At 38.6% G+C, this 27967-nt stretch overlaps 3 protein-coding genes across 5 annotated transcripts; all 3 read right to left on the minus strand.

The window, feature by feature from the left end:
- Positions 1 to 2161: 2161 nt before the first annotated feature.
- LOC111396313 lies at positions 2162 to 7820 on the minus strand. Of its 3 annotated transcripts, XM_023022716.1 has the most exons (9): positions 7425 to 7817; positions 6893 to 6970; positions 5644 to 6321; positions 5369 to 5471; positions 3986 to 4086; positions 3718 to 3892; positions 3066 to 3236; positions 2765 to 2865; positions 2162 to 2664 (listed from the first exon to the last, which is right to left on the minus strand). In XM_023022716.1, exons 1-9 carry the CDS (start codon positions 7737 to 7739, stop codon positions 2572 to 2574), a joined length of 1815 nt encoding a protein of 604 aa, XP_022878484.1. In that variant the 5' UTR covers positions 7740 to 7817; the 3' UTR covers positions 2162 to 2571. The 3 variants fall into 3 exon arrangements, with proteins under 3 accessions (XP_022878484.1, XP_022878486.1, XP_022878485.1); XM_023022717.1 differs by lacking the exon at positions 2162 to 2664 and having other exon boundaries at positions 2764 to 2865; positions 3027 to 3236; positions 7425 to 7818; XM_023022718.1 differs by lacking the exons at positions 3718 to 3892; positions 3986 to 4086 and having other exon boundaries at positions 7425 to 7820.
- A 7467-nt stretch (positions 7821 to 15287) lies between these two features.
- Positions 15288 to 17607, minus strand: LOC111395342. Its single transcript, XM_023021322.1, has 4 exons — positions 17146 to 17607; positions 16770 to 17010; positions 16227 to 16638; positions 15288 to 16140 (listed from the first exon to the last, which is right to left on the minus strand). Exons 1-4 carry the CDS (start codon positions 17605 to 17607, stop codon positions 15288 to 15290), a joined length of 1968 nt encoding a protein of 655 aa, XP_022877090.1.
- A 9-nt stretch (positions 17608 to 17616) lies between these two features.
- On the minus strand, positions 17617 to 18609 carry LOC111395343. Its single transcript, XM_023021323.1, has one exon. The coding sequence runs from the start codon at positions 18607 to 18609 to the stop codon at positions 17617 to 17619; it is 993 nt and encodes a 330-aa protein (XP_022877091.1).
- Between the last annotated feature and the right edge of the window lie 9358 nt (positions 18610 to 27967).

A 27967-nucleotide genomic window follows, 5' to 3' on the forward strand; every position in this document is an offset into this window, starting at 1 on the left:
TGCGTTTGGCGCGATCGTTTTGGGCCGGTGTTAAGGGCAAGACATATGATGACGTATGCCACAATTTGAAAAGGTGATCTCAAAAAATGTGATTTGTAAATTCTATGCCTCCATCACTTTGAAAAACTTTGATTTTAGCGAAAAATTGATTTTCTACAAATTTCTGAAATTGAAGAAAAATGCTATAGATTTCAGATTTTAATTTCAAAGGATAAAACCACGTGAATCGTGAATAATCATCAACAAAAATTACATAATATTTGTAACCCATATTAGAAGAAATAGGGGATGGACCCCATAAATCACAATGAATTAGATTCAACATATTAGAAGCTTGTTTTTCATTTAGTTGGAATGGGAGTCTACGACTTTTCCCAAGTTGACAACTAGAGCAAATAGTGGGGTTTGGGAGCAAGGAAGTCACACAATATTGGCGATTTTTATTCAATAGAGAAACAATAGAATGAGATACATGACCTAAGCGAGCATGCCAAACATCAAAAGAAGCTCGAGGACAACTATGGGAAAGTACAGAAAGTAAAGAGTTATGGTCGCGCTTGAGCACATAGAGACCATTTTCACGTTGCCCGGTTGCCACCACCTTTCTTGTGACCTGATTTTGTATAAAAAAAGCGATCATTAGTGAATGTGATAGAGAAAGGAAAATCAGTGGTAAGTTTGCTGATGGATATCAGAATTTTGGTTAAGCCAAGCACAATGTAATCTTATTTTCTATATTTAGGGGATTGATTGGAATCATGAGATTGAGGGGAGGACCTTGGAGATTCGTCATAGCTCTAATAATAACATTATTGTTTCAAAAAACATTGGAGTCTCAAAATTCCTCTCAATCCAAATTTCTGGAGTTATGGGCCCAAAATTGAAAAGCAGACATGACAATTGTAAAGACAGTTTAGGTTAGGACTGAAGTTTTGGCCATTGACATGTCCTCAGTCCTTATGTGTGAAAGGGAACATGGCAACTCATAAGTAGGGTTAATGTAAAGTGTATTTAGACACCCTCATTTCATAATATATGCATCCTTTAGAGTAATGTTTCTGCTATAACTTTTCCTTTTTCATTTATATATATTATCTTTCTCCTCTAAATATTTTATTTTACTTATTGAAAGCTAAATTTAACCTCTGTGTCAAGTTGATTTTCGAAAAGTGATATTTTTGAAAATTGTATAGTTAAAAAGTATGAAAAAGTTATAAGAAAATATGAAAAAAAGTGATTTTTTTAGAAACGGGCCTATATAAGCCAGCATTAATGGGGAGCTAGGTGGGTGCTTGGGTGGGAGGTGGGCGATTATTTAAAAATAAATAAAAATTCACCCACACAGGCGTGTACAGCCCGCACAACTCAAATTGGTATGGTACAGGACTTTTTAGCAGTAGGGATTATCTCACGTTTTCCACTGTTTGAAATAATTGTCATCCGCTAATCATGCCTACTCTGCTGGAAATCTATACCAAGTGGTAGATGTTGGGTTACAAAATTGTCGACGTATGTTTCGCATGCATTATACAATATTGAATTAATGACTATATATAATAAATGAAAACTAAGTTTCAACATTTTCCAGAAATTGTTATTTGAGTAAAATATTATCTTTTTTTTAAAAAAAAAAATAAAAATGCATTTGCTCTAAATTACACAGCATTTTGAATTTAGAGCATTTCTTGGAGATGTTCCTAAAATGGTAGGTATATTTACATTAATATTGTAGTATAAAATTATAATTACATATTTATCTTGCAATTATTGGTTTATATTCATGCGAAGCAACTCTTCAAATAACTCAAAAAAGTATGCTTACAACATTTTTTTTTTTTTATCCAGAGTTAATTTTAATTTTCAACGTATTTCCTAGAATGACAGTCCACAACTAAATAACAATTTTATGGAACAATAGTAGAAAACAAAGGTAAAATAATTTTTCCAAACGGGCCCTTAAATTGTTTTGCATGTGATTAGCTCGATTACAATATTTTTTTTTAGGGAAAAACCTCGATTAAATCTATGCATAATTGTCCTTGCACATTAATTTGGACTGATACTTGGTTTGAAATGATGCAGTAAAAAATACAACTGCTGAAGTAGACAATGATATTTCAATGCTCAAATTGACATACACAAACATATATGAAAAGTAGGCTAATCAAGAGAATTGCATCTTAATAAATTTTGGAAACATACACAAGTTTGTATAACAACAGATAAATCTCCAAATTGTGGCTGAAAATAACAAAAAATGCATGTTTTGACTTGAGAGGCATCGCACTTCACATAATATAAATTAGTGGCACGGCCCACTTTGACTACCCGAAGGAAAATTAGACATCAGAATCCAATGCTTGGAAATAAGCATTAACAGAAAAAAACTAAAAGAAGGATGAAGAAATAAAAGATAATGACAACACATTGTATATTCTGTTAAATACAGTGTCACGAGATATTCCTATCGCTCATCCTTTCGGTCACCTCACCATGAAAGTGTGACACCATGAGCGAATAAGTCGAAAGAGGAGGAGGTATGTAATTCCCATCGTATATGAAGATAGCTGCTTAACAATTGCTACACGACAGCTCATGATCCGATAATTTACTGTCATAATGGCTTAGATGTTGGACTACACAAGGGTATAGTTGTTCCGCGGCCTGTGAGTATCAGGTAAAGTTTGAATTATTAAAGTGAGTGAATAAGTTAGGGAGGTGGGTCAGGGGTCAGACAATTGAGGAAAGGAAAACATTTGTATACCATTCGTCCTCCCACCAAATCATAATGAGCATAATGAGGACCGTCACGCTCTCCGAATACTTTATATGTAACCAAATGCTCGGGAATGAGTTTCACTGTTTCTGCTCGAGATAATGGACGGAAGATGAAAGAAAGGTTAACTAAATAAAATAACTCCCACAGAATTAACTCATTTGGAATCAATTTGCTAAAAGAGCATACACTTTTGCTATATTGGAATCAAAAGAGGCAATTATTCTTATGAATGGGGTATAGTATGCACCATGGGAAGTAATAAAGTTTTCGGATCAAGACCACACACCATATACAGCTTCTGGAGGACAAATTAAGTCACGATCTCCAGCAAGAGCCAAGACAGGTACATTGCTTTTATGAAGGTGATCCTTGTAGAAAAATTGACAGCTTCTATCACGGAGCCCCCCCGCACGAAAAGCAGTTGTCAGCTGCAATAAAAGTTTAGCAGGAACAGTACCTGCCAGTGGTGATGAAACTCTATACATTAATGACATTGATATTGATTTATGCCAAGTTTAACAGTTTCCATACCCAAGATAAGAAAATTCCATAAATTTGGACGCATTCTCGTGAAACTTAATTCTGGCTCTTTTCCATGTTCAATAAGTAGATGATCTATAGATGATTGACGCATCAAGGCCAGACTGAAGCGCTTGACCCTTTATTTGTGTATCGACATGTGTTCAAGAAATCGTTTCAGCAGACACAGAACAAGATATTTGATAATAATTAGATGCAACAAAACAATTAACACCAAATCTTTCATATCTCATTAGGGGCAAGGGGAAGTTGGTGGCAGTTGTTCACATTTAATGAATGTGATCCCATGTAGCATTCTAATTTAGCTTAACATCCATATCCATACCCACCCAACCCTTAAGCGCATAAATAAATTGACAAGCTGATAATAATATGCAGTGGAAAAACATTTGACTTACAAAAGTTATTTAGAACAAGCTTCTTCAACAGCTCTGGATGCATCATATCTTGTGCTGATATTAGGTCATTGAGCCATGATAAGACATAAGGTGGACGAGATGACAGAGGATAAGCTGCAGACAGTAATGCTCCTAATGGAACAACAGGCACATTGAGAGCCTGTGCAGGATCAGCCTGCAAGACAACTACATTGTAGTACTGCCCAGTAGGAGGTAATAATTTTCTTAAATCAGAAAGGAGATGGACCAACAAGGAAATGCTACTTACGAGGGGTAGGAGTAGTTTGAGCGAGGATTTAGAAGATGTGTAGTCAAGTGATGACGCTAATGTTACGATAGCTGCTAATCTGGGATCTCTTCCTTCGAAACCTTTTAAAATTAAATGCATTACGAGAACATGCCAAAACTCAGCGATGGAAAATTTGTGCTTACTGAAATGTGCATATCACTAAAGAGCAATCATGAAATTACACAAACATAATATATCGAACATTGTTTGAGAAAGTTGTCTGAGACTAGCGTCTTGAGGCATGACTAGCATGAGGCTTCCATTAAAAGCCTGCATATGCCTCAGTGCCATTTATCCAGGCTTACGCCTCGAAGGACTGAGGCTTACGAGCAACTGAGGTGTCTGCTCATATATGACTGAAATCAAAGTTTTTGGTTATTTCATATTTATAGCCTGGAACATTTTGTGGGATTCTTTTTTGATCTCCTCTCCTTTATATGAAAGGCAAATGGAAAGAGAAAGGAGAATGCAACATTGCAAGAGGAGGACGAGGCAAAGAATGAAAAAAATGTTATAAAAAGAATGATACTAGGGGGAATCAAATATGTTGATAATCTCTAGTGATCATATAAGTAGTGATGACATCAGTGACCTGGGCTGTTTCTACTTCTATTAACATGTTACATAAATCTAGGTCCAACTTTCAAGACTCAGGTTTTGGGTCCAAAAGGAATAAATTTGGGTCTCCACATGACAAAAATCATCAATTTGAAAGTTAAAATCACAAGAATTGAAATAAATGTTAAGTGGTTTAACAGTTTTACACTCCAGGTGTGCATCGTATGAAAGTCACGTTCGATTTCAACACTTATACCAATGGTTTGGACCTTGGGGACCCAAAGTCATCATTTAAATAGATTGGGGATCTAAAACCACGCTGTGAAAAGTTGGAGAGCACAACCTTATTTTAACCTTTAAAAATTTCCAAATAAGCAAAATGGACATAGTTTGTTAAAAAAAATCTTCAATGCTACATTATCTAGAGCTCCATCTAATTTAGGGGCTGTGTTGGACATGTTGACAACAATTTATTTAATTTTGTTTATGTTTTAATAGCATTGAATTTCTCGTTCTTCTTATTCATTTTATTCATTTATTTATTTAATTTTAGATTAGATAAAAGACATGTAGGGAATATTATTGGCAGCAGATAGAACCTAATATAGACCAATTTTAGGCAGTTTTTATGCATTAGACACCGATACTATGTAGACTGCAAGTCTTTCAACTTGCCTATGACGTTGACTATAATTCATAGAATGCATTGGAGACGCTCTTACAATCTGCATTTGCATGTTTTCAAGTGAATCACAAGTAAAATTAATGCTATTTATATAAATTAAATATAGGAGTCCAACTTACCATATCGTGACAGCATCGCATATAGCAAGATACCACCCATTGAATGTCCAATTGCAAGCAATCGACCATCCTTTGGTTTGCTTTGGGCCCTTATGTATTCCATCTACAACATTGGAAATGGATAGCACAATGATTATGAATGCCAAAAAGAAATAAATAAATAGTCAGCATAAAAGGTCACCAGATGTCAAAAATTATGTTTTAGCTTGAACTACGGGGTTAAATAAAGAGTGATAGCATGGTATGACCATCAACAAGGAGAAATGTCACCTCACCGCAGCAGGAACATCTTCTTCAAGGTAATGATCGAAGTCCCAATCATATTTGATAATCAAGTCCAATTGTTTCTGGAAATCTTCTATGGTAGTAATCAGTCGCTCTTGCAGATCAAACAACTGAGGTGAAACAGAACGCTGACCTTCTTCAATAATATCTACTAGTTTTTGACTTAGATCCCTAACTTGGCCAGCAACAGCAGAGTTCTGCCTTGTTTCCAGCAAACTCAGTAATTTCCCCCTTACCTCACTAAAGCGTTCAAAAATGAACGAATCCTCTAAGAGTCTTGATATTTGATCAAAAAATTTAGCAGACATTATGTTGAATTGACTTTCACTGAGAAAGCCAGAGAGTCTTTCAGATAAGCGCATAAATGTTTCTGTCAATTTTGTCACCAATTTTGATTCATCCCATGCTGTTGCAATCCTTGTTGGTTCATTATTGGCTACAGCTATCTCAGCTTTTTCCAAGTCATTCTGGGTATTGGTTGACTGCTGCTCTCTGGAAGGAAGTCCATTGGTTACGTTCTCAACCGCAGCTTCCATGAATTCAGACATTGCATGAGCTGATTTCTCAACATCTTTAGCATCTGATCCATGCATGCTCAACCCAGCTCCTCGAACTTCAAGAATCCAAGTATCAAATCCTTGACCACACATGTAACGGGCAAATGAAGACTGCAAAATTATAGTTTAGAAATTATGATTAGTATAGCATAATTGATAGATTAATCGTATCTTGTTGATGTGCTGTTCTCTTGGACCTCATATAGCAAAAATAAGATTCTTTCACTCCCAATCAATGCATATTATGCAGCATTTCAAGAGAGACAATACATGAAAAGAGGCAGATTTTTAAGTTATCATAACTGTTAGTTTTTCAATAACCTAGCTTAATTTTGAGGACATGCAAAGAGGATTAATAAATCTCATTATTTATCTTAAAAGAAAAAAAGAATCTATACAATAGATACTAATGATCCATTAATAGGATAACTCCCAACTAAATCTTGCCTCTAGTTGAGGACCATTTCATGAACTGACCATTCCTTTCAAAAATTTCCACGGCGCAAGAGGGAACACAAGTATAGGCCAAGAAGACTCCTAAACTACTTTTGTATAAGAACAAGTGGAAAACACTTATATAATTATTTCACAAAGATTAAACTAAAGCTGGTTGTTTTCTTTCCTCTCTTTACTGATGGCAACTAAAACTTTTCCTACACATGTAGAAGTCATATAAACTAACCCCAGGAGAAAGATCATATCCAATGGCATTTGTTCCCACACCAGATAGCAGCAGCAGAGGATGATTTCGTGGCGGTGCCTGTTTTCAAACAATTTAAACAACATACTTAAATAAGTTCTCTTTCATACATAACAGCAATAGTCACTTGTATCCCATAAAAAGAGAACAATTTTCTCCAAAAAAGATAGCCAAATGTTAGGAGCACCCTTGATTACACGAACAAGCACGAAATGTCAAAGTTTGATTATCCCCGCCAGTAGCATATGCAGAAATTTACAGAAGATCATCTATAATTGTATAAAATGTATAGTTATTATTCAACAGGCGAATTTATTGTCTCCTGCAACGTGTATATAGAAGCTCATTCCAGCTCATCAAGTGATAAAGTTCTACATGGATCATTAATTATCTAACGCAATTTATACATAGAAAATTACGCTACTCAATTAACACCGCCCTAGGGCAAAAATTGCAACCTGACCCGTGAACTAGCACAATATGCATTTATGTATGTAAATGTGAAAAGGGGAACCTGAGGAGAAGGATTGTAGCGCCAGAGGGCGAGGCGCCAGCCGGAATTGTTGACGGAGACATAGTGGATCTCGTCGGCTGTGCATATCGGCGGTTTGTTCGGTAGTTTCTCGACATCATCGATTTTTTCATCTTGAGTGTCGTTGGTTGAGAAGGCTCGGGTTCTTGCCGTGGCGGTGGTCAGGGTGAGCGAGCGGCCGAATGCAGCAACGCGTGGGAGCGAGAAGCAGTTACGTAGGCGGTGGTGTCCGCGACGGCAGATGGTAAAGGAGGCGAAATGGATCGCCGGATTGATGTTGGATTGAGTGATTACCATTTTTATAATTTACAGGTGAACAGTTTGTTTTGTTTGAAATTTGATATTGTGGAGAACTTTTATTTGTTTGATTGATTCCTTGTGTTTGGGGTTTTGACCTTTTCGGTAGTGTAGACTGTAGACGGTAAGGAAATTGGATAAAAGGACACGCCACGTCGCCGCTTTTTATGTAAATCCAATAAAATAAAAGAAGTCATCATCGGTGATAAAAGGTTTGGCCTCCATTTCGTAAAAATAAAAATGAGTGAAACAGTCCCAGGGTACATCTCCAAGTGATAAAAGGGGAGGGTGGAGAAATCCAGCTTTGTTTGAGGCTGTTGCGTCAAGAGTTCGAAGGTAAGGAAATTGGATAAAAGGACACGCCACGTCGCCGCTTTTTATGTAAATCCAATAAAATAAAAGAAGTCATCATCGGTGATAAAAGGTTTGGCCTCCATTTCGTAAAAATAAAAATGAGTGAAACAGTCCCAGGGTACATCTCCAAGTGATAAAAGGGGAGGGTGGAGAAATCCAGCTTTGTTTGAGGCTGTTGCGTCAAGAGTTCGAATCCTGAAATATGAATTTGGCTCTTGGGTAAGTACAAGTGTACAAGCAGTCTTCCACCCTATACCCTTAGAGGCATAACCTGCAATTTACCTCCCTCACGATGTTCTAGGGCAGAAGTGGTGGGGGACCCTTAAAGTTAGGATTTAACCTTTTTTTTTTAAATGAGTGAAACATTATTTTTTTAAAAATGAATGGTTGAAAAAAAAAAGAAAATTTTTCAATTTACGTGTAATATTATTTTATGAAAAATTATGTAGTTAAAATAGAAAAATAAAAAATGAAATGAAAATTAACGGGGATCAAACGAGGGTCTATTGTTTTGACAAGAGTAGATTATAAGATAACAAAACAAGAATAACGTTATCTAGTACACGTTAGTTAAAAATTATCTTAAGAGCATACATATTATTCTGCTATATTTGAAACAATGTTTACTTAGTTGTTAAATTCGAATATAGTAGAATTTAGATACTCTATTCATGATCTGTTGACTGTAGTTATGGACTCTATTACAAAAATTAGCATAAGATGAGGGCTCGTTTGGTACACATTAACGTAAAAATGAGAAAGAAAAATATAGTTGTTACAGATCCCACACAAGAAATAGAAAGTCAAATATGGTGGCTTGATGTGATGGATAACGGTCATATTTTTCATTTTAATGTACAAATAATGAAAAACAAACGAGGGCTGAGTAATGTTGCCCTAAAGATGTTATCTTTTGTACTAAACAAAGATGAAGGAAAATCTCGTATTACAAAACTTTCTACAAGAAAAAAAATTTCTAAACCATATTGAAGGTGTGTTTTATTTTAGGGAAAATTGCAGTCGAAGTACTAAACATTTCGTTTATTAGTAGACTTTACCCAAACCTTTAGTTTGTACCACCGGAGGTACCAAACCTTCAAAAAGTTTGCACCCGACGTCCAAATTGACAGAAATTGTTAGTTTGACTGTTATTGACCAAAAATTAAAGGTCTGACCAATTATTGACTAATTTTTAATGGGGACAAATGTGTAACTTTACATTTTCATATAAAAAATTTAAATAAAAGAAAAAAAATTAAAAAAACAGTCATTTTCTCCACCCACCCAAAACTAAAAGTCATATTCTCCATCCACCCAAAACCAAAAACCAAGTATTTCCCAATAAAATCAAAAATTGGAATCTCACTAACTTCCTCACTCTCGCCGGAAGCTTGATAGAAATCTCAAAAGCTTATTTCAAACCTTGCAACTCATTTTCCTCACTCTTCAAGAATCAGTAAAATCTGGGAAAAAGAAAATAAAAACCCTTCTTTGCCCATCAACAAGAACCCATCGAATACCAGTGTATTTGTATGACTAGTTTTTGGGAGAAAGAAGATAAAAACCCATCAAATGCCCATTTCATTTATTGGTTTTTTTTTTTTTGCCCTCTTTTACTCTCTTCCCTTGAAACCCTTAATTCCATTTCTTCTCAAACAACCCCTCAAATCCTACAAATATCCCCACTATATCATCTCCTTCTCCTCCCATTTCTCCTCTCACTGGCCATTCTCATCGGAGCTAGTCATTCTGGAAGTGCAAACTGGTTTTGTTCATTTACCAAACTGGTTTTTGGTTTTCATGGAAGGGGGGAAGGTGAGTGGAGATGATGATTGGAGTTTTTTATTTTTTTTTTGTTTTTTGGTTTTAAATATAATTCTTTTATTTAAATTTTTTATATCCTTTAAAAATCAGTCAACAATTAACCGGACCTTTAATTTTTGGTCAATAACAGTCAAACTAACGGTTTCTATTAATTTGGACTCCGGGTGCGAATTTTTTGAAGGTTTGGTACCTCCGGTGGCACAAACTAAAGGTTTGGGTAAAGTCTGCTAATAAACGAAATATTTGGTACCTCAACTGTAATTTTCCCTTTATTTTATTCCAAACCCACCAATCATGGACAACTTTACTATGACTAACATTTCAAACCAAACCTTCTAGTCTATAAAACCCTTTAGGCTTTAAGTTCTCTGGAATATAGAGAAAAGGGGGAAATTCTTGCCTTTTAATTAGAGACCCTGATTTGGGCTCCATTTTATATTGGGCTTTCTCTTGGGCCACCAATCAGAAAAATGAGATCATTGGGTTGCCAAGTCGAACCCATTCAACACTAAACCATCATTCTCCTTCGGGAAAATTACCCAAAATTTGCTGATGCTACCAAAAATCGTACCTGTTGATTTTTCGAGCTTGACGACTGATAATGAGCACGAACAAGATCTTCCGGTACTTCAAACAAAGGCGTCGAGGTGTGTCCTCGTCGCCCCTCCGATGCTTAAGTCAGAAAGAGAATTTGTGCATAAAGCTATGAACTGAAAATTATGTAAAACGTACCTGAATAATGATCAAGGGATTTGTATTTATAGAGATACGTGGTGTATTCATACTAGGATTCCGTAGTGCACTTGTAATAGGACAGCTTGATTTTGCAATCTTATACCAATGAGTCCGACGCGAGATAGGACTTTGAATTGAGGTATAACTGGGATACCAATTATTTAATAGAGTTCTTCTGGGCATAGGAGACATAGGTTGAGGAGTTTAAGTCAGAATAAATTTCTTATTGGATAAGGCGTTGACGCCAGGGACATGTCGAGGACATAATCCCGAGGACACGTCGAATGACGTTCTACAAACTCTTGGGTCAAGAGCTCGGGCATGTGAAAGACATCCCGAGCACATATATCCCGAGCATACTGATACACAAATCGACGAAATAGAGTCCTCGGGTTTGTACACGTCGAGAACAGTATTTGGTAACATTAGTGGCCCCCGTGCACCTGTGCTCGATTATATGCATGAGGATGGGTGCAAAAGATCAAAATTACAGTCCTCGGTATAATACCCCTGACAATTCATTGCAGAGGAAGGATTCGTGAGGGCTAACGTCAGATGTGGTAGTGACGCGAGCCCTAGTACAAAGGCGGTGTAACTTTTAGACCCTAGGATGTAGGATACGTGGCATGATCGAATGGTTCAGGATGCGACCTTTGGCCTCCCACCCATGTTTCCCTATATAAGCCTCATTTCCTATTCATTTTTTACTTTTTCACGATCAGTAAACCTTGTTGGAGTCGTCGGGATAAGGTGAGTCCTCTAGACTTTAAGTTGTTAGTTTTTAGAAAAGTCTAAATTTAAGGTAGGATGTCGAGCAGTGAATGTAATACGTCATCCTCGAATACAGGAACCCCAACCGAGGATTGTCAATAATACCTATGGCCGTTCCCATAAGTATTAATCCTCGAGCTCAGGATATCCCGACACCGTTAGTATACCCCGACCAACCGTGTAGGTTTAAGGAGCACTTAGCAGTGGCGACTGCTAGAGAGTTCGGCCTGATGCCGAACTGTGATATTAGATTTCCTGGGGATGAGGATAGGGTAGCCATTGCTCGGGAAAGAGAGTTTGTCGTTTTTAAAGATTCTCTGAATGGGGATTTAGGTGGCCACTGCATCCTTTTTTCCTTGCACTTTTGACTAAGCATAATATGAGTCCGAGGCAATTAGTGCCAAACGGGTGGAGGATGTTGACATATTTTTTTATTGCTTGTAGATACCTCAGGATTATCCCGTATGTCGACTTATGTAGGATGGTCTTCGACCTAAAACAACGGCCCCAGTACTCTTGTTTTGCCTATCTCTCAACCCGAGGAGGGTTTAGAATCCCGAGGATGCCTAGCTCCCTAAAAGGGTGGAAGGACAAGTGGTTTTATGCCATACCTCAAGATCCCGATGTTCCCTTTAGTCCTTGGTGGGGGGTGCCCAATACTGCTAGGTTTTGTGGGCGTCAGGCGTATTTTGAGTCGTTGGAGACGCATAGGCAAATGCTAGAGGAGCTCGAGCCCCTCGTTTATGACTTGGATGATATCCTCGAGCTTGCAAACATAAAAGGCATCGAGGGTAGGATACGTGATTTTAACGCTTTAATTTCCCGACCTATATTTTTATTAATGCTCGCGCTAATAACATGTCTTTTTTTGTAGAAATGACGTTTGACCCAAGTGCCCTTCGTCAGGCAGTTAGCAAGAAGTCAAAGGTTCCCTAAGCTCGGGCTCCAGGCCAGTGGAGGGGCCAAAAGAGACCTCGGGACTCGAGGACTGAAAAGTAGACCAGTGGGCCCAGTGAATCGTCAAGGCCCCGAGGACCGTCCCCGGCAATAGGGAGGACGGGAACTCAGCAACAAGATCTTTTGGGGACTACTCGAGGGCCTCATCCTCGAGGACCTGTTGACGTGGTCGACCTTGAGGATGAATTCCTGCCACCAGGCCCTGCTAATCCCGTGGGATGCTCCCGGTGTCAGTCTGTGCTCAGCGTTGTTGACAAGTACCGGACAGACGTCGATTTAAGCAATGGCTTGAGGGCTCTCGAGCCTATGGTAAGATCGTCGACAATTTTTATTTTTATTTTTATACTTTTTGCAATCTTTACTTCCCTAGGTTTAAGTTGCCCGCGCTCTTTTTTCCAGACATTGGGCATAGCTCGAAGTCTTTCCTTAAAGGTGAAAGACGAGTCTTCAAAGATGGTCGACCTCGAGGGTGTCGTTTCTACTCGGGATCTGAGGATCGTCGACCTCGAGGAGGAACGTGCTCAACTGATGAGAGAGTGCGAGCAGATGAGAAATGATCTTCGCAATGCTCAGGATGAGGCTGACACTGCGAAGGACGAGGCTGAGCTCCTCAAACTCGAGCTCGAGCGCACTCGAAAAGAATTGGATGCAAAGTTGGTCGATGCTCGAAATGATGCGGTCGAGGACTTTAAGAAGTCTGACGCCTTCAACGAGTTGAAGGGCGAGTATGCTATGGGCTCATACTTTCATACCTTGAAGGAAGCTCGAGCTTTTATTCGCCTGAGGCCAGATGCTCACCCTAAGGATCTGAAGTCGATTCCCGAGGTAGTTGATGACCTTTAGCTTTCTGAGTCTGAAGAAAATGCTAGGGATGAAGACGTCGATATTGAGGGTGACGATGTCGAGGAAGGCCAAGGCAGTCAGATCTTAATGGAAATAGTTTTTCCTTTTTACCGAGCTCAATCGACGCATTTTTATTTCATCAACATACGCCGACGACTTTTGTCAATTAATTATCCCGACGACTGAGAAGAATTAATTATCTCGACGACTAAGAAGATTAACTATCTCGACGAAGAATTGATTATCTCGATGATTGAGAAGAAATAATTCGATTTTAAGCATGTCATAAGGCTGAGAACAGTGATGAATGCAGGATATAGTTTAACACCTTGACGGTAAAATTATCCCGACGTTAGTATTGAATCCAATCCTATGAATATCTCGAGGACTAATCGCGAGGGGTGGTAACCTCGAGGTATACGAAGAATTGTGACCGACCTCTGTACAGAAGTATATCTCGAGCTTTCACTTTGGAACCTTAGACAAAAATTCAAGGATAGATGGTCGGGGATGTATGTCCTTGGGATGTTTACTTGTGCTGCAAGATTTTGATGTGCTGATTATGGGCTCTAAGGTTTTGGTGCTTGCGCGGGGCAATGCTTAGGTGCTTGCGCGGGGCAACGCTTAGGTGCTTGCTCGAGGCAAGGCTTTGGTGCTGAGATCACATATTTTTATGAATAGCTTAATACTTAAAATTGACTTGGCATGTAGGTCTGACAACTAAAAATGTGAACCTTGGCACGCAGGCCTGTCAACTAAAAACGTGAACCTTCGCATGTAGGTCTGACTATTAACTTGGCACGCAGGCCTGACAACTAAAAACGTGAACCTTGGCACGCAGGCCTGACAACCGAAAAGACGATAAGAAAAAGAAAACTTAAAGCAATGCAAATTTTTACCTGTCATGTGGTAGGGCAAATTACTTGTAATAAATCTTCAAATTATCGACATTCCAAGGCCTAGGAAGGGGTCTTCCTAAAGTGTCTCTTAGGCTGTATGCTCCTTTGCGAACCTGTCGTATGACCTCAAAGGGTCCTTCCCAGATGGGCCCGAGCTTCCCTGGGGGTGACCTGTTGCTTCGGCCCTCCTCAAGACCAAGTCGCCAGCTCTGAACCTCCGAGTCTTGACTTTGTTATTAAAATGTTTTGCTGTCTTAGTTTGGTAAGAGGCAACCTTCATAGCGACTTGCTCCCGTACTTCTTCCAAAAGATCAAGGTGTTCAGTTGTATGCCCTGAGATTTCTGGCTCGAGTCTCCTATGGCTTGGCAGTCTAATTTCCACCGGGACCATTGCTTCAATGCCATAGGCTAACATAAAAGGGGTTTCTCGTGTGGTTGTCCTATGAGTTGTTCTATATGTCCATAGTATAGAAGGCAGCTCGTCGGACCAAGAACCCCTAGCATTACTAATTCTTGTTCGGAGGTCTTATAATATGATTCGATTTGTCACCTCAGCCAGACCATTGCTCTGAGGATGCGAAACTGAAGTCAGACGATGATCAATCCCAAGGTTTGAGCAAAAGTCCCTAAACTGTTGATTGCCAAATTGCCTGCCATTGTCGGTGATGAGGACCTTTGGTATCCTAAACCTGCAAATGATAGACCTCCAAGTGAAGGCTCTTAGCTTGGGCTCCGATATCGTTGCGAGAGGTTCGGCCTCTACCCATTTAGTAAAATACTCTACTGCTACAGCAACAAACTTTAATTGACCTCTAACCACAGGAAAGGGCCCAAGGATGTCAACTCCCCATTGTTCAAATGGGGCCGAACAGTTAATGTTGGTGAGGTCTTCGGCTGGTGAATGGATAACATTACCAAACCTCTTGCACCTATCACATCTCTTAATATATTCTGAGGCGTCCTTCTTCATAGTTGGCCAATAGTACCCATATCGTATGAGTTTAAAGGCCAGGGCCCTGGCTCCTTAATGATTCTTGCACATACCTTCATGAACTTCAGCAAGGGCCTGGGATGATTCCGATAGTCTAAGGCACCTTAGGTATGGAAGAGTAATACTTCTGCGAAAGAGGACACCGCTGATCATGCAGTACCTAGGAGCTCGAGCTCAGATGCTTCTAGCCGATCTGGCATCGCTTGGTAGATTTTCACTTGTGATGAATTCTATGATTGGGTCCATCCAAGACGGTTCGTTGTCAATGTCCATGACGTCAGGGATTTGATTGATGCTGGGTTCTGTGATGACTTTGATGTAAACTGTTCTGTCTAGGCTGTCAACCCCCATGAACACAAGCCTGGATAATGCGTCGACTTTTCCGTTGTCCTTTCGAGCAATTTTTGCAATTTCACAACTCTTGAATTTTCGTTGAAGATCCTGAACCTTCATGCAGTACAAACTCATTTTCTTGTCTTTCCTTTTAAATGATCCTTCAATCTGTCCGACCACCAGTTGTGAATCACTGAATACCTTCACGAACTCGAGCTCAAGGCTAAGGGCTAGCTCCAGAGCAATAACGACGACCTCATACTCGGCCTCGTTATTGGTTGCTTCAAACTCGAACCTAAGAGCGCATTGAATCCCTGTATGTTTGTTAGGGCTGATGATGATGACCCCTACACCTGAGCCCGAGGAGTTCGATGCTCCATCTACAAAAATTTGACAAGTGTCCAAATTAGTGCTCATGCTCGAGCCGTCACCTAACCCCCGAGGCCTAGGGGTTAGTTCTGCAATGAAGTCGGCTAATGCTTGGACTTTGATAGATAGGCGTGGTTTGAATTCGATGTCAAATTCTCCAAGCTCGATCACCCATTTCATCAGTCTTCCTGAGACGTCCGGCTTTTGAAGTTCATGCCTAAGTGGTTGATTAGTGAGCACCACAATAGGGCGAGACTGAAAATACTGCCGGAGTTTCCGTGCTGCTATCACCAAGGCAAGGGCAAGTTGTTCCACCAAAGTATACCTTGTTTCCACATCTAGTAGGACCTTGCTTACATAGTAGATAGGTTGTTGGACTCTGTTAACCTCTTTCACCAAGACCCCGCTAACCACGTTTTGATATACGGCCAAGTATAAAAATAAGGTGTCACAGGCTCAGGCCTAGTGAGAATAGGAGGAGATGCCAATGTTTGCTTGAGCTCCTGAAAAGCTTTCTCACAGTCTTCACTCCAATCAAAGCCTTGGTTTCCTCTGAGGACTTTGAAGAAGGGATAGCACTTGTTTGATGCTCGAGACACGAACCTATTCAAGGCTACTATCCTACTAGTCAACCTCTGTACCTCTTTCTTGTTCCTTGGTGATTCCATAGATGCCAAGGCTTGTATTTTGTCAGGGTTAGCCTCTATCCCCCGGTGAGTGATCATAAAGCCCAAGAACTTGCCCGAGGCTACGCCAAATGCACATTTTGCTGGGTTCAACTTCATTTTGTACTTTCGCAAGGTGTCGAAAACCTCTTCAAGATCTGAAATATGTTGGTCCACCGTTTGCTCTTGACCACCATGTCATCAACGTACGCCTCCCCATTCCTTCTTATCAAGTTAGCAAAGACTTTGTTGATGAGCCTTTGGTATGTTGCCCCTGCATTCTTCAAACCAAAAGGCATGACCTTATAACAGTATATGGCGGAATCGGCCATGAATGACGTCTTTTCTTGATCTTCCTTAGCCATGAGGATTTGATGATAACCAGAAAATGCATCTAAGAAGCTGTATAGCTTATGTCCAGATGTGCTATCCACCAAGTTGTTAATCCGCGGTAGGGGATAACTATCCTTTGGACATGCTTTGTTAAGATCTGTGAAGTCAATGCAGACGCTCCACGTACCATTGGCCTTCTTCACTAAAACAACATTGGCAAGCCAATCGGGATATTGGACTTCCCGAATGAATTGAACACTGACAAGTTTGTTAATTTCTTCGCGAATGACCTCCCGGCGTTCTAGGGCAAACTATCTTTTCCTCTATTTTACTGGTTTGGTCCTTGGGCTAATGTTAAACTTGTGGACTGCAATTTTGGGGTCTATCCCTGGCATATCCTCAACCTTCCAGGCAAAAACGTCAATGTTGCGAGATAAGCAACCAATAAGTTCTGTCTTTAGGGTGACGTCAAGATCCCGACCAATCGTCACCTTCTTATCATGCTTGAGCTCGATTTCCATCAATTCTTCGACAGGAGCAAGTCTGACTTGTTGCCCGATCTTGGGCTCTGTCCTTGAGATTTGCATGACGTCGTTATTTATTTCTCGAACGCTGGCAACATAGCATTGTCTGGCAGCTGCTTGGTCTTCTCGCACGACCCCAACGCCATTACTTGTTGGAAACTTCATGGCTAGGTGGAAGGTAGACATAATGACTTTGATCTTGTTCAGGAGTGGTCTTCCTAGGATAGCGTTATAGGCCATTGAGACACGTACCACTTGAAAAGATGTCATCTCCGTAACCTATTTCTGGCCAGAACCCAAAGTTAGAGAAAGCTCGACGACACCCTGTGGAGTGATGACTCCTTCCCCAAACCCCTGGAGAGGAGTTTTAACCGCTTTGAACTGCTGAGATGAGATTCCCATTTTGGCAAAAGCCTCTTGTGAAAATATATTGGCCGCACTCTCGTTGTCAACCAAGATTCTCTTTACTTCAAAATTGGCCACAATCGCTGAGATGACCAAGGCATCATCATGTGGAAGTGATATACCTTCCAAGTCCCTAGTTCCAAAAGTAATATCCTCCAGCTTTCCATGAGGCATCCCAGAGGCCAAGGTATATTGTCGGGCATATTGTTTTCTTCCACTGTTCGAGTCTTGTCTCGAGGCAATACCCCCAATGATGATATTGATGGTTCCAGCAGTGGGTTGACCATCCCTTTTTGCTTTAGGGGCTCTTTCCCTACCACGATCGTTCCTCGGGCGTTTGTCGTTACCGACGTAAGAACTCAGGAGTCCTCTTTTAATAAGGGCTTCAATCTCCTGTTGCAGGGCCTTACAGTTTTTCGTGGTATGCCCATGATCCCGATGGAACTCATAGTATGTGTTCATGTCCCTGGATTCAGGTGGTGACCTCATTCTGGCAGGCCATTTGAGTTCCTTCATATCCTTGATCTCCATCAATATATTTGTTTTTGATGTATTTAAACGCGTGAATGACGTCGGGGGAACCTCTTGTCTCTGTTTTCTCCGAGGTGGTTCTTGACGGGGGTTTGGGTCGTGCTGTCGTTTATGCTCGACCCTATCATGGTATGGTCCAACCTTTCTCGGGTTCAGTATTTCTTTCATATTTATGTACTTCTCGACTCGGGTAAGAAGCTCGGTCACTGTCTTTGGTGGAGTTTTGGATAAAGACATCTTGAAAGCCTCACACTTTATGTCATATGTGAGGGCAGAAACTGCTGCAGTTATATGTAGGTCGGGAATCTGAAGTCTTTCCTTGTTGAACCTGGTCATGAAGTCACATAGGGTCTCATTTTGCCCTTGTCTAAGTTGCATGAGGAAAGCCGATGTCTTCCTAATGCGTTTACTGCTTGCGAAGAAAGTAGAGAACTTGTCTGCCAAATCCGAGAATGAGGCTATGGAGTTGGGCTCTAAGGTTGAGAACTAATCCCTAGCAGCATTCGTCAAAGTTTTCGGGAAGGCCTTGCACATCACCTAATCCAGTGCGACCTATAGAATCATGACGTCCGTGTATACGTTAAGATGATTGATTGGATCAGTGGTCCTGTCATACTCTTTGATCCTAGGATACTTAAATCTGTCTGGCAAGGGGAATGTCAATATCTCGGGGAGTAAAAGGAGTGTTGGGACTGAATCTTCTTGACCCTTTGTTGCCCTGAAGTAGGCAAGCCATAATTCCTTCTTGAATAATCCTAACGAGATCTCCGGACTCCATGGTTACTGATCTCGAGGCCGAGGTCACATGTGGTATGCCCAAGGCCCCTGCTCCGCCATTGTCAAGGACATGTCGCTGAGCTCGAGCTTGAGCATCAGCCATAAAACCCCCCTGGGGTGCCGGTGTGGGTGACGGATGTGAATTCCTTTGACTTAGCAGCTGAGTCAGTGTGGCAACCTGTTGTCTGAGCTCTTCAAAGGCCGCGGTAGTGACGACTGCCGGCTGGGGCTCTGGCACTTCTGATGATTCTTCTTGAGGAATAGGGATATCCTCATGAAGAGGTTGGTTTGGAGCGGATGAGCTTGCTGGTGGAAGACCTGAACGTGTGTTTATCATAGCTTTTGGTAGCACTTCCCATAGACAGCGCCAATGATGCTACCAAAAATCGTACATGTTGATTTTTCGAGCTTGACGACTGATAATGAGCATGAACGAGATCTTCCGGTACCTGAAACAAAGGCGTCGAGGTGTGTCCTCGTCGCCCCTCCGATGCTTAAGTCAGAGAGAGAATTTGTGTGTAAGGCTATGAACTGAAAATTATGTAAAACGTACCTGAATAATGATCAAGGGCTTTGTATTTATAGAGGTAGGTGGTGTGTTCATACTAGGATTCCGTGGTGCACTTGTAATAGAACAGCTTGATTTTGCAATCTTATACCAATGAGTCCTACGCAAGATAGGAGTTTGAATTGCGGTATAACTGGGATACCAATTATTTAATAGAGTTCTTCTGGGCATAGGAGACATAGGTTGAGGAGTCTAAGTCAGAATAAATTTCTTATTAGATAAGGCGTTGACGCCGGGGACATGTCGAGGACATAATCCCGAGGACACGTCGAATGACGTTCTACAAACTCTTGGGTTAAGAGCTCAGGCATGTGAAAGACATCCCGAGCACATATATCCCGAGCATACTGATACACAAATTGACAAAATAGAGTCCTCGAGATTGTATACGTCGTGAACAGTATTTGGTAACATCACTTGCCATTAAAGATTAGTTTTCGAAAACAATGGTGTTAAGTTTAAAATTCAGATTTTAGGTGGTAAATAGAATTTTTAATTGTAATAACCCCACCACCTCTACCCCGATTAATCCCAAGCCCAACCCTCCTCTCTCTCTCTCTCTCTCTCTCTCTCTCTCTCTCTCTCTCTCTCTCTCTATATATATATCTCTATGAGTCACTTTGTATCTTTCTCTCTACCGTCACTCCTTATCTTCCCTCTCTCTCTCTAGTCTTTACCCACCCCACGATAACCCTAGAGCGGAGCAGAACTACTGGAAAAAGTTGATGCACGTAGTGTAAGATGGCTGCAACCAGAGTTGGTGGCGCCAATGAACCTTTTTCTGATTTATGGATGGTTTTTTTAACTGTGGGTGGTTTGTTGGTGGTCGAGGTAGTGTCGACGGTGGCTTGCAGCTCGCGATGAGCGCATACCCTCTACTCACCAACTTTTGCGTATTTTGAGGTGTATTTCCGACTACCGGCGGATCTAAATCTAGTGTCAAACCCATTTGACACGCAAATAGGAAGTGTAGAGAAAATGGGATCAAAGGACGATCTATATTTTTACTTATATAATTATGGAGAAGCTTAGTGGTGGAGATGGATTTGAGATTAATGACTCTATTTTCGACAATGGATTTGAAGGTGTTGGTGGAAATGATGGTGATGGTAATTGTTGTTGTGGATTTGAGGTAAAGGTAAACTTGAGTTGAAGGTGGTAGTGGTTGTGCAATTGAGTGGGTAGTGGTGGTGGTGATTGGAGGTGAATTGTGGTTTTGGTCTTTGGTGTGTTCAGATTTGTTTATGGTGACCTTTCATGATCACATGATCAAGTATGTGTTTATTGTGATCGGGTGTAACCAATTTTGTTTTTATTGTCATTGTCCGTGACCCGATTAATAGTGAGATACAAATTAAACTAATCTGGTCACACACAGTCACACTGAATACAAATTTTGTCATAACTAATAATAGATAACACATGTCAATAATTTGATTACATACAAGATATGGTCACAAACGATAAATCTGGTCGCAATAATCACAATAACACAATTAGTGACAAATTAAAATGCAACATTACTACCACCACATAGTACTCAAAATGTTGCTAGCACCCTATCACCACCACCGTCAAACACATCAACTGCAATTCACCTTCATCACCTACAATGTACTATCATCGCCACCAAGCAGACATATTTTCTAAACACAGTGCCTCCTCTCCTCCTCCACCACCACCTATAAAGGTTTTTTTTTTTTTTTGGAGAGAGAGAGAGGATAATTGATTGTATATTATATATATTATTAATTGGATTTAATACCTGAATTTTGAAATAATTTAACAAGTTGTTAGTTTTGAAATGGAATTTTTTTTGTAGGAGTTATGTATTGTTCCTTTCTTATTCTACGAGGAATTCTCTTAAACCTCTCTGTTACCTTAAAACACTTCCACCCCTGAACACACACTTACACGAAGAGGAATATATAATAGTGGAGATGAAGTAGGAGTGGACTGAATATTCATGGGGATGGGTTGCAATAGAATAGTGAACAACGTACGAGTGGCACTAGATCAATCCCCACTTTTCTTTCATGAAAAATCTGTGCTTAGTATATCTATCATTTTTCTCATTGCGAAAAAGGTATGATGCATTTTGATTAATTTTAATGGGAATTTTGTACAAAACATAATTCCTGTGTGTATTTCTGAAAGATGGTAATCTTTATATGAGATCATTTATTGCACATATCTAAGTTAGGTATCTGTATTATCTAAAGCTGGAATTTTGATATTTATGTCAATCGGCATCATACAATAGATGGAGAATCTTTGCACCTGATGCCTTTGTTATTTGAATGCCCATAAAATTATCGTCAATGCCATAGAGGTTACACAGTATACCATCTGAAAGTTCTACTCTTACCGCACCTGTAGTGGTGGTTTTTAGGTGCTTGGTGTTGGTTTGTTTGAATAGTGGAAATGGTTGTGGTGCTACTGATTGTCATGATGTGATGATGGTGATTTTGAAGACTGCGTAATAGCAGCGGTGCTACTGGAGGTAGTGGTGAGGTTGTGATTGTCATAGATTATTTGGTTGATTATGACTAATAAATTGGTTTAATATGTGACCAATAAATAATGCGTAACCTGAGATTTGTTAAGTTGTGGCCAATAATTTGTTAATTTAAAAATAATTTGTGACTAATTAATTAAGTATTTTGTGACCATGAAATAAGTTGCGGCTTGTAAAATTTGTGATTGATGAACAAATTGTGACATATAAAATTTTTATTTGTGATCATGAAATAATTCGTGACATATAATTTTTTTTTTATTGTGATCAATTATTTGATAATTTAAGACCAAATCGTATAGTATTGTGACTTTAATATATTTAATTAATAAAATATATGTTTAATTAATTATTTTATGAATTAATTTTAAAAAATAAATAATATTTGAAGTTTTAAACCTTATTTCTTAGTTTTGAAATGTATTATATTTAATCTCTTTTTTTATAAGATTTTCCCGAAAAAATACGTAGAACCAGGTTTTCTAAATTACCATTTCAAAAATCATATTTGTTGATGTCAAAATTAGCAAGGAAGATTTTGAACCAACTTTAAGAAAAAGGGGAATTTGTATTTAGAAAAGATCACAAATTTGTAATTGTGCCATAAGTCGTTATCTCAATTCGTTTTTTCCTTTTTTTTCTTACAAGAGTCCTATTCCACTATTTATACATATTTCAGCCGAAATTATATCAAATCAACAACAGTGCCAAGCTCGCAACTCGGGTCATCGAATTCTCCAATGATTGGTCAACGAGGCTGGTGGTCATGTACCAATGTAGTGCCAAAGTAATGATGACCTGTAGGGGTTGGAATTCGAGGACTTGGAATTGGCTATTTCGGGCGGCGATGACATCACTTGTGGCAAGTGTCTCTGATTGATAGGGTGATGTGACAATGGGTAATTATGGTGTTTTTCTGAGATAACGACGGGTAACTCCGACCTGAGAATGTGAACCGAACTTATTTTTAACTGAGATGGGGTCAGCGAACTATTTTTACCAGATCGGAGTTCAGATGTCAACAATATTCAAGGTTTGTTTATACAAAAATCACATAATAATTCAATATTAATAATTATAGTATAAAATTTAAATTAATATATATACCCACCCTTCCTCCATCCACCATCACCAAATTTCATTCCAAATTCCAATTACTTTCCCTTCTTCTCTCCTTTTTATATTTCTCCATTCATTATCTCTCTTTATACCCCTTTACCAACCCCATCAGAGTTGTACAATAGAATGCACGACAACAAACCTTCGATCCTCATCCCTCCACAGGCGATAATGGTTGTGGTGGAATGTATGGCAACAAATCTGCTTTTCATGACGGCAGTACACCTGTTGTACTTGAAGTCGCACAAACACACAACCACGATAGGCGACACGTAGTGGCATCGTCGTAGCTAAGCGTACGCCGCTCATCATTGTTATTCTCACCGTTTGAATTAGAGGCAGATCGAAATTTCCTTTCATTGCTCATTAGAGGCCTTCCAGCCGCCGGCTTTATTTATCTTTTTTTTTATTCTATAGTGGCAAGAGTTTTTGAATAGATTTGCAGTGTATTGAGGTGGCGACTGTGGTGTAGGTGCAGGTGGCAGTAGCTAGTTTGGTTTTTTCTTTTTTTCTTTTTTAGGTGGCGGTGGTAGAGTGTTGAGGTGTAGATATAGGTGGTAGTAGAGGTGAAGGACATAATGGATTTGAGGAGATGGTGGAGGTGATAATGGTTGGTATAGGCGTTGTTGATGCAGTTGGAGGTTGTGGTATTGGTGGTGGTAGTGTAGCTGTCGTATTTGGAGGTAGTGTTGGTTGTCATCATTGTCGTTGCGATGGTCTTGGCGATAGTACTGCTAGAGGAAATGGTAAGATAGTGGTGGTCACAAATTGTTTTGTTGATTTTTACCAATAAATTGATTAATGTGTTACCAATGAAATAGATAAACAAATTGCTCTGTTGACTGTTACAAGTAAATTTGTTAATGTGTGTCAATTAATAATATGTGATCAAAGAAATAGATAATTTGTGACTAATTAATTTAATATTTTGTGATCATGAAAGAAGTTGTGACTTATAAAATATGTGATATGTGACAAAAAATAATATGTAACCAATTAATTTATTTAATTTGTGATCGAGAAATAAATTGTAACCTATAAAATATGCGAATTGTGATTTTGGCATCTGTAATTGTAACTAATACATGACTGTGACCATAAATCATATAATATTGTGACTTTAATATATTTAATTAATAAGTTTTTTTATTTAATTATTTAATAAATAAAATTTAATTAATATTTGATTTTTGAAATAGTAAATTTTATTTCTTAGATTTGAAATAGATCATACTTAGCCCTTGTTTGAGCCCCATTTCTGCCTAGAAAATACATTTTTGAATAGTGTTATGATGTGAAATGTGTGGTTAAAAAATAAGAAAAAATTTTGAATTTGTGTGTAATATTTTTTTGTTGAAGAATGTGTGAATGAAATAATGTCTAATCACTGTTTCAAAATGAATTTTTTTTAAAGAATGGGGCTCAAACAAGAGTTTAATGTCTTACAAATGAAATTTTCCCATTTGGAAAATCTCATATCCGAGAGACTAACTATGACCCATTTCAAATTTAAGATACAAGGTTTAAAATTTCAAAAATCATATATTAATTAAATTTTATTTATAAAATAACTAATGAAAAATAAAATTTATTAATAAAATATGTTAATGTCACAATTATATACAATTTGGTAAAATATTATCGAATTAATTCATCACAAATTACTTTCAGGTCACAAATCAAAAATTATATAGGTCATAAGTTATTCAATGTTATAAATCAAAAATTTTATAAGTCACAATTTATTTATAGGTCACAAATCAAAAATTTTATATGTCACAATTTATTTATTGATAAAAAATCACAACTTCTTTCACGATTACAAATTATCAAATTAATTGGTCACGAGTTATTTCTCGATCACAACTTAATAAAGTGTGAGTCACAATCCCAATTTTTATGTCACGTGTTATTTATTGATTATAAGTTATTTATTTTATCGATCATATATTATTTATTCTCAAAAATTAACCAAATGACTGGTCACCAACATTCCCCACTCCAAGCAACCACCGACACCAATTAGTGGTTACAAATTAACCAATTAATTTGTCATAATATTCTACATTCCACTCTCACCCCAAACCTAATAGTTGGTGACAAATTAACCAAATAGTTACAAATCCCCAAATAATTGGTCACAAATGCTCTCATCTAGCACCACCACCACAACCTGACCACCGCCTGTTGTCTTGTCTATCGCTTATCAAATTAAGTCAGTACAATACCATCGCACCCCATAATTTCACTATCACATCTCCAAATCAACAAACAAACCACCAAAAAAACCAGACCACAACACACCGTCTCTTTCCATGCAACTGCTATCTTTTCTGATCTTTCACTTCTCATTGCCATTCGCCACCTCCGCCCACATCAACCCATAAAAACCACCAACTATCTCGACACCTCCTCAACCATAACCACAACTACCTCACGCAGCACTATATCGATCTTCAAAACTAAATCTCCCTATTAATAAAATATGTAGATATTCAGAGAAGCATTCATGTTAACAACACGAAGATTGAAATTAGGTCCAGCGACATCGCTGGGTGGAGATTGTTCCTGGGTAGTGGCGATGCAGTCCCCTAAGTGCAACAATGTCAATGAGAAGAGATTGTAGTTGTATCTCGCCGCTCGCAACAGCGATGACAGTCCACTGCATCCGATGGTACATCACTGGACTGATAGTGAAAGGGCAGGAGGGAGGAGAAAAGGAAGAGAAAAGAGATGACGAAAATTAGGTTTAAAATTGGATGGGGACGAGGAAGGTGATTTATAGATATATTTAGTTTTACATTATTGTTAATATTAACGAATAATAATATTAAAAAGAATAAAATTATTAAATAACTAATTATAATCTGAATTTTGAAATATGAAATTTAAGATAAGATTTATGAAAAGTAAATTTTGAAAATACGGTTGTGTGTGATTTCCCATGGTGTAGAAAAATTCATAAGAGTTTAAGTATCATACATTTCAAAATCAAGAAAATAAGTTTTCAAACTTCAAAAATCATATTTTTATTAAAATTTATTTATGATTTAATCAATTTATTAATTAAATATATTTAGGTCACAAATCTATACAATTTGTTCACAAATTAATGATTTAGTTAGTCACTTATTATTTTTTTGTCACAAATCAAGAATTTTATATCACAAATTATTTTACGGCCACACTTCAAAAATTTTAAATAGTCACAATTCGTTCATCAGTCATAAATCAAAAAATTTATAAGTCACGATTTATTTATTGGTCACAAATTATAAATATTATAAGTCACAACTCATTATACAGTCACAAATTATCGATTACAGTTTATTCATTGATCACGAATCAAAACTTTTATTGATCAAAAACATTTATTTACTGCAAATTATTAGATTAATTGGTCACAAATTAATCAATTGTGAGTCACAGTCAAAACTTCTAGGTCATATATTACAAATTAACCAATTATTGGTCATAATCAATCAAATAATTGGTCATAAGCATCCAACCCATCTCAAGCAGTTGTCCTCACTGCTCCACCAACAAATACACCACCACTGTCGTGACTATAGCTACACCCCACCGCGACTACAAGTAGCACCAGCACCACTACCGTTTCCCCACCACCAGCTCTCCACGAACAAATCAGATCCAAAACGCCATCGCCTTACTGTTGTCGTCACCTCCTCCACAATCACTGCCATCACCACATCCACCATTTTCAACCACTACCACACCCATACACTCCTGAATAGAAAAGAAGAAACCATCGCAGTACATCACCACAACCACACCACTCACCCAACCACCATAACCACACTACCACCACACCTCCCGTTTCCCACCACCACCACTGCCACCGCATCACAGCACCACCACCATCTCTGCACACATTCTTGCTACACAACGTCGACAGGAGTTTCCTACAGTTGGCGCTGCGCCATTGCAATTGTGAGTAACGAAGTGCACAGCGACACTGCCTGCATGCGACGTGCTCTTCTGTCGACGGAATTCTCTTAGCGGCAATGGTTCGTTGATGGTGAGAGAGAGAGAAGATAAGGGAGAAGAGAGGGATTAGAGTTTGAAATTGTGGTGAGTAGATAGTATATGGGTTAGGCATATAATTAATTTAATTTTATAATTATTATAAATTAAAAAAATCAAATTTTTGAAATAGTAAACTTAGAATATGATTTATGAAATGAGATATTTAAAATTATGCATTTATGTAATTTCCACATAATATTATAGTGTTAATGACAATAAGGATATTTATCCCATTAGGTAATTGATTCATGAGAAAATACACGGAAATGACTCTTGGACTGTAGCAAATTTTAACATTGACCTTTGAACCGTTAAGTGAATTAAAAAAAATTAAGTTAAAACATAACTTTAAACTAAAAGGGCGATTTTACCCTTCAAGGCTACATGTTGTTTGAAAGTTTCCTCTCTAACCGTCCGACCCAAAAAAAATCGATGCCACAGTTGCCAGAAAAACTGACTGATCAACCACCCGCTGAAACCACCAACGTCATAGTGATTTCAATCGACGACCTGCACGTATCTACCATCGGGCGAACTATTCCGGTTTGTTTTCTCGCAGAAATTTTTTTTTTGTTCCAGTTTTCATTCATTAATTTTACGTTTATTCGATTTAATTAGATGGAGATGCATGAGTAGTTAGATTGTGGATCATGTTAGGGTGAAAA

This window comes from Olea europaea, chromosome 6 (genome assembly GCF_002742605.1).
Source record: "Olea europaea var. sylvestris chromosome 6, O_europaea_v1, whole genome shotgun sequence".
Lineage (NCBI taxonomy): Eukaryota > Viridiplantae > Streptophyta > Magnoliopsida > Lamiales > Oleaceae > Olea > Olea europaea.

Bases quoted from the DNA above. Each gene is read 5' to 3' on its own strand.
- LOC111396313 (XM_023022716.1), bottom strand. From the start codon at position 7,739: ATGGTAATCACTCAATCCAACATCAATCCGGCGATCCATTTCGCCTCC. The intron at 5,472-5,643 runs GTGAGGTGACAT...CCAATGTTGTAG, and splicing joins AAGAAGATGTTCCTGCTGCG to ATGGAATACATAAGGGCCCA. The intron at 3,893-3,985 runs GTAAGTAGCATT...GTTGTCTTGCAG, and splicing joins TCAAACTACTCCTACCCCTC to GCTGATCCTGCACAGGCTCT.
- LOC111395342 (XM_023021322.1), bottom strand. From the start codon at position 17,607: ATGACATCTTTTCAAGTGGTACGTGTCTCAATGGCCTATAACGCTATC. The intron at 16,639-16,769 runs GTTTGAAGAATG...AACATATTTCAG, and splicing joins TTATAAGGTCATGCCTTTTG to ATCTTGAAGAGGTTTTCGAC. The intron at 16,141-16,226 runs GTTAGCGGGGTC...TGTGGAAACAAG, and splicing joins TGGCCGTATATCAAAACGTG to GTATACTTTGGTGGAACAAC.
- LOC111395343 (XM_023021323.1), bottom strand. From the start codon at position 18,609: ATGACCAGGTTCAACAAGGAAAGACTTCAGATTCCCGACCTACATATA.